Source organism: Abrus precatorius, unplaced genomic scaffold (assembly GCF_003935025.1).
Source record: "Abrus precatorius isolate BTA unplaced genomic scaffold, Abrus_2018 Scaffold8, whole genome shotgun sequence".
NCBI classification, from domain to species: Eukaryota; Viridiplantae; Streptophyta; class Magnoliopsida; order Fabales; family Fabaceae; genus Abrus; species Abrus precatorius.
The window spans coordinates 25,745,727-25,752,665 of NW_020874428.1; the positions used below are offsets into that span (position 1 = coordinate 25,745,727).

The 6,939-nt window shown below is 31.5% G+C and overlaps 1 protein-coding gene across 4 annotated transcripts; it reads right to left on the reverse strand.

The window, feature by feature from the left end:
- Window positions 1-283: 283 nt before the first annotated feature.
- Window positions 284-4,813, reverse strand: LOC113846937 (probable magnesium transporter NIPA6). 4 transcript variants are annotated; one of them, XM_027475714.1, is made up of 9 exons: window positions 4,620-4,749; window positions 4,440-4,496; window positions 3,941-4,031; window positions 3,678-3,838; window positions 3,472-3,599; window positions 2,841-2,978; window positions 1,137-1,229; window positions 915-1,035; window positions 284-818 (listed from the first exon to the last, which is right to left on the reverse strand). In XM_027475714.1, the coding sequence occupies exons 1-9, from the start codon at window positions 4,747-4,749 to the stop codon at window positions 691-693; spliced, it is 1,047 nt and encodes a 348-aa protein (XP_027331515.1). In that variant the 3' UTR covers window positions 284-690. The 4 variants fall into 4 exon arrangements, with proteins under 4 accessions (XP_027331515.1, XP_027331514.1, XP_027331513.1 ...); XM_027475713.1 differs by having other exon boundaries at window positions 284-1,035; window positions 3,941-4,022; window positions 4,620-4,813; XM_027475712.1 differs by having other exon boundaries at window positions 284-1,035; window positions 4,620-4,813.
- Window positions 4,814-6,939: the final 2,126 nt, after the last annotated feature.

Here is a 6,939-nt window from a genome sequence, read left to right on the forward strand (position 1 = left end):
TTTCGTTCTTGGCTTCTTCAAAGAAGATGAAACTTTGAAGACCCACCCTTCATCCAATGTTTAATAACTATGCAAATAAAGTTGAGATGAGAGATTCAAACATGTTCACAAAATGAGTACATATTTCTTATTCATAGAAAACTACAATTTTGAACAGAAATTTCTTAGCTCCCTGTACATCTCATTACTTACAAGCCACAACTTGATCCTGTATGCCAAGCCAAATTGTCAATGAAAACAAATAAATAAAAATAAAAAATAGAAAAACAAAGCAAAATCACCATGCAAATGGTTTTACAAACTAATCTCTATCCCCATTCACATTCTTGGTTTATGTGAGCCTCACACATACAACCAATCTCAATCTAATGGCTACTTTTGACAAGTAAACAAACCAAAAATATTAATGACAAAAGAAACGCTGTACATTATGTACCCTTCAAAGCATTAGTTCCAGAACCATCTTGCAAACTCTACACTACACAAAAACTTTTATGAGGATTATGTTCCTCAGATTCTCATAATAAAAGAATGGCTTCATAAACTTCCCATCATTGTATGGTTTCATTAGTATATGCAGCTGCATGGTATCATCTGATGGGAATCTTGTTCAGATTCTCCAAGGAAGGGTTAGCCTTCCCACTATGATTAAATGACTTAAGACCCTTTTTTTTTGTCAGATAAAGCCATCTAATATAACTCTTGCCTTCTTGAGCACATACTCTCTGGAGATACATTTTCCTCATCTTGCTTAAGTAAGAAATCTCCATTTCCATTGTAAAGCCGAACTGATAATGAAGGCGATGAAGGTCCACTACCTGCAATTATTTCAACATATAAGTCACACGAAATAATATAGTAATCTGGCAAGTCAGTGGCAGCAGAACGAAGTGGTATTATCAAATTTTTCATACCTCTGAAGGAAGGGCTTCTCTCAAAGTCCTTGGTTGCATGTAGCATTATTGTGCCAGAGAGAACAACAATAAAGCCACATATTTCTGACACAATAGTTCCACCACTTTGGCCATCCCAATCCTGAACATTATTTTGAAATGTAAGTTGACTGTTGTGCAATTCACATACAACAGAAACATCTTGTCCATCCTATATTAAATGCCAAAAGTAGTTGATTATACCTTAAACATTATCACACTGGCTAGTACTGTAAGTGTTGTGAACATGACATAGTATATAGGAGATACAATTGCTGTGTTGAAGGTGTCAAGAGCCTGAAATATTATAATCATATTAGTGAAGCATAATTTATTTAAAATTTCAAATTAAAGAACTTTGTATATAATGCACAGAGATCTGAATTCTCTAGAATTGTTTTCTTTTCCATTGAATGTAACTTAGACATCACTTTGAACAAGATTAAAAAAAGAATAATAAACATCACAGTATGTAATGGATTCACTATTTTCAATACCATTTAGCTAGCAATATGAATGCCAGTATTTTCAACAATTAAACATTTATTTTAAACTTCTAAAAGTTCACGTCATTGCATCAAGAAGTTAGGCTAAAATTCTCGTGCATAGCTACTAAAATGTCAATCTTTTTTGTACAAGCAATAAGATAGAGTGCCCAACACTAAACCCCAGATGAGATTACATATTACAAGAAAAGTAAAGTCAAAATCGAGAGAAGTTATGATTACTTGTAAGGAAATGACCACACGTACTTCAGATAAATGCACTAGTTGCATTTACTAGATAGCTAGGTAGACAAAGGATTAAATATATTTTGTAAAACCATTTACCAGTCATAGAAAACAGTTAATTTTTATTTGTATTAATGCCATGCATATTAAAGTAACAAACTTTGTTAGGAAACCAGAAACAGAATATGGGTATATTTAGTATTAGTGAATAAGAAAATGGAACTCCACCGAGCATTTACAACGGAAGTATAACGGATTCTACCCTTCAGTTTCAGAGCCAACGGCTCCTCAGACAAAAGGAAAATCCTTATCCAAACAATAGCTAATGATTCACACCCCTTCCCTCATCCAGAATTAGTCATCCTTGCACTCATTTATGTACTACTGATCTAAAGGCTATCAAATATATACACAAAATGATAAATATATTCAGCATTTTAAATGCAACTCTGTTATTGTTGCTATTGTTTCTGTCTCTCATGACCTAACAGTGAAGCTAATTTTCTTCCTTTTCAATTGATAAATTAAATAGTGATCTACTTGTGTCAATATTAATAGCAGCTTCTCTCCACAACTTTGCCTATGGCTGCTTGTTTCCAAACTTTAATAGCCGGTCTTATGCTTGAATAAAAGAGTGGGTTGTGATATGCAGTCTGTAGACAGATTAAGACTTTGTTGAATATTTTATGACACGAGTCAATGATACAAGTGAAGTTCACATGTTCTAGTTAATTTTCTTATACATTAAATAACTCATTGTTGGTTACATATTCAAGGGATGTTACATTAAAAAGCAGGAGTAGAACAATAAAATCTTTTTTTTATAAAAAACTAAACTAAATTGTACCTTTAAGCTAATACATGAAAGACTAAAAAAATTTCAAATTCTAAACAATTCTTCAGTTCTGTCAAGTATAACTGTATCTTCGAGAATTAAAAAAAAAAATCACACCAAAACTAAAAAATGTGTCCATAATACTTTTCTGGTGCCCTGTGCATGGTTTTTAAAGGAGTCTCCTTGACATATAGAGACATTAAAGCTTTGTTGCATATTCCATTTTTAAAGTAAGAATTTGACAAATGTTTGAACTAACAATCAACCACCAATAGGCCATTTACAAAAATAGAAGTACAATGAGGCTAGCATGATAGTTTTAAGAGAAATCAGTTAACATACCTTATTAAGATAATTCATTTGCATGATGACACATATAGCCACAACTAACAAAAAAAACCATGTTTCTGGGTAAGTTAACTGATTTTTCCCTTCAAAAGTTAATTTCAAAGAAGTTCCAAGGGCTTTAACACTCATCACCTGCAAAATTACAGTAATTTCATATAGATCAGTCCCCATATTATTGCAGTGTCACTACAAAGCAAACATTTTTCAGTAAATACCATCAGTTTAATTATCTATATAAAGTCACATGGAAGCCAAAACTTTATTTATGAAATTTGTTATTATAACATAAGTGAATACAACAATAACAACAATGACTAAACTTTATCCAAGTAGGTAAAGTTGGCTACATGAATTATATAATGCCATTGAACTTGATCAAAAATCAAATTCTCTTGAGATATTATTTACTAAAGATCGCTCTTTTAAAGTTCTTTTAAGTCTACCTCTACTCCTTTTCACCGGACATGAGTGAACTGAAGACCAAATTATTTTCAACATGAAATCATGCTCCTCAGATTGCATGTGTTTAAAACTAAATACTACCTTTGAGTGAACAAAGCTTTGAAGTTTAGATCAATTATCAAACAGAAAACTAAACAGAAGAGATAACAGTTAATATACTTACAGAGAGAGAACCCATCAATGAACAAATGCCCGTAAAAACTAGCACATTAGTATGTCCACATCTTGGTGCAAAATGGAAGACCAGAATGAAAACCAATACTATTACAGAGCCCACATATGCCAGAAATGCTGCATGCAGAGAGAATACATTTGTTATCAAGGACCTAAAATAATTTGCAATTTTTTAAAAAGGCAATGCATTCTAACCTGGTTGAGTAGCCATATTCCATATTTCCAGAACACATTTAATTGGTTGCTCTCTAGGAGCATGAATAACAATAATGACAGAACCAGCAATGCACATCACACAGCCCAATATCCCAAGATTGTGCAGCTTCTCTTTCAGAATAAAGTCAGCCAAAACAGCACTAGAGGATACCATGCAAACATCATTGAAAAAACAACCATGTTGCCAACGTTAGAAGCTAAAACTGCCTTAACTCTAGAATGAAGAAAGGTAAGGGGAATACCTCACAATAATACTTAATGCACCAAGAGGGGTAACTAACACAGCTGGGGCAAATGCATATGCAACAAAGTTTGCAATCTCTCCTACAATCACTGTACAAATACAGAAATAGATTCTGCAAGAAATCAGATTAAAAAAAAAATAACCATAATAAACTAAAATTTGCAGATTCTAATTAACCATCAACAGTATAAAAACTTATCTCCCATATGTTTGTGTGTGTATAATAATAAAAAAAAAGCTGATAGAGCATCTGAATCATCAAATCCAGATTCCACTAAACAATGTCAAATCAAATTAATTAAACCAAACTTACAGGATTCAGTAATTCCATTAAAAATAAAATAAAATTAGTTTCATACAATTCCATGATTGGATAAAACTCAATCAAATATGAAGACAAAGTACAAGAAAATCTGACCTTGACACAAAGAAACAAAATAGATTTTGACAAGGCAAAAAGTATAGAAACAAGATTAAAAAGAGCATTTGAAGCTTACTTGTGGTCATCCCCACCCACCATAGAGGCTCCAAGAGATAATAATACCCACCAACACCTACAAAATGATAAAGAACAAAACCATGCATACATAACCAAAACCAAATAAAAAATCCAAATTTTAACAAAGGAGCATTGAAAAAATCAATCAAAAGATTAAGAAAACTATTCATTTCCTCACCAGCCCTGACACCAGAAACAGCTGCAGCTCTTCTGAGACCTTGTTTCTTAATGATAAAGCTTGCCCCAATGAATCCACTTGATATCAAAGCCAGAATGAGACCTTTCATATTCTCCTTCGAAAGACCCATCTCGAAAAATGTTACTTTCTTCTTCTTCTTCTTCTTCTTCTTCTTCTTTTCTTCATGGATGAGCCACGAGACAAACACGGTTCCTCAGATCATCATCATTGTTTGTTTGTTTCATGATTGTGGCATGGAAAGAAGGAAAAGATTGGGTGTGTACGACCATAACCTATTATTTTAGACCACCTGTAAGGGCCCCACTTCTCATTTTTAACCCTTTTTTTATAGTATGCTCCGAATATCTGTATTTATCGTGTTCATGACAAATGAATGTAGATAAAATACATACAAAGTCTAACTCTGAATCACATACGCAAGTTTTAATATAATTTTTTAATTTATAAAATAAATACTAAATAAAAATATTATTTAGTATTTTAAAATTATAACAATAATTAAAAATTATAGACATATAAAATAAGAAGATTTTAAATTTTATAAGGTAATGTTGCCAAACTTCTAATGCAACCTTTAATTGGTTGCTTTTCCCCTCGGATGTTCAAATTTATTTTCCCTTGTAAAGCTTTTTAATTAGTGTTTCAATAATATTAATCAAGAAATATTAAATATACTTTATTACATATTAGTAATCATTTAAAATTATATTTTACTATCTATAAATATGATTTATAATAAGATGTTGTAACGTTAGTTTATATATGTAGCTTATCTAACTTTATAAAAAATAATTATTGTTGTCAAAAGAAATTGATTCTATTTTGTTACAAACTTCTTAATTATTTTTTATTTAATTAAAAATTTGCTTAATATTTATCCTCTACTTCAAACGAGTCTTTTATTCATTAATTACATAAGAAATTAATTTCTCAAAACAATACAAGTTTTTTCAACAATATTTTTTACACACATTTTAGTATTACATAAGAAACGGGAGTTGCTTCGTTAGAAATAAAAAGCATTGACTAATTGAAAAGCAGATTGAGAAAAGATAAAACTTAAGATGTAGCCTTTTATTTATGTTATTTTTTAATTGAATTTTATGTGATAAAACTTTATTTTTAACTAAAAAATAAAATTAAAAAACACTTAAAATAAGTGTTGAGTTTTGTGGTTAAAAAATAAAATTTTATGACAATTTATACATATACGTAAAAGGTTGAAAAATGATAAGAATAATATCACAAGTTGCATTCTTAGTGATTGTTGTTGTTGTGTCATAATGTGAGAAGTGCTGAAAGGTTCACATGGAGGTCCCATCCCATGTGGAGAGGTGCAGGAAATTGTACAGTGGGACACGTGTTGCTTTTCTAAGCTGGCCAATGGGAAAGATTGAAGAAACATCTAGGAATCATGCTATGGTAGCCAAATGTAATGTGGGCCCATGATGTTATATCTATGGACACGTGTTTCTTTGTGGGTGGTCAGCTTGGATTTGTTCTGTGGGCATATCGGAGAGCTTGGTGTTGACCCAACTCACACGTGGGCCTCTAACTGGGCCCTTCCTAGCCCAATGTCGGCAAGGAATTCAAAAATCATTTTCAAAATTATTTGCATGTCACAAACAAAGGGCAGTAATGACAAATTTTCCCTTCTCTCTCATTTCCTTTTAACATAAGTGTATATTTAAAAACCAGTTAAAATCATGTTTTCAAGTAAAAGTTATAATTTTTAATAATAAAATTAACACATTTGACGCTGATTTAAACACATTAACGAGGTATTATTGCAAAATAACAGTGAAGTAGTGTTTGTTAAAAAGACAATGTAAGAAGCAATGATCTAAAAAGTAAAGAATTAAAAAGTCGATCGAATGAGTGCCAAAAAGAGGAGTTATTTTATTTTTACAACATATTTTTAAAACATCATCCTATCTATTTTCATCTTATAAATCACCTTATCCTATACTTCTCTCCCTTATTATGCTGTCTCCTCTTAGTTATAGAAAATAGGAGTAGAAATATGTAATTTATATATTTTACAGAAAGAACAGTAAAAGAAAGGTAATTACAATAATGGGGCGTGACTCAAATCCTGGAAGGGATCAGAGGAACCCCACTTCCAAGCTTTACAGGGTAACCCAAGTCTTTGAGTATCATCTCCACACCAGCAAGACAACCCAATAGTTGAAACTGCAAAATATATGTTCTTAAAAAATTACTATACCTTGCCAAGGGTAACATCTCTGTAATTTTAGTAAATGACACTTATAATTTGATGTGGCATCTTATATTAAAC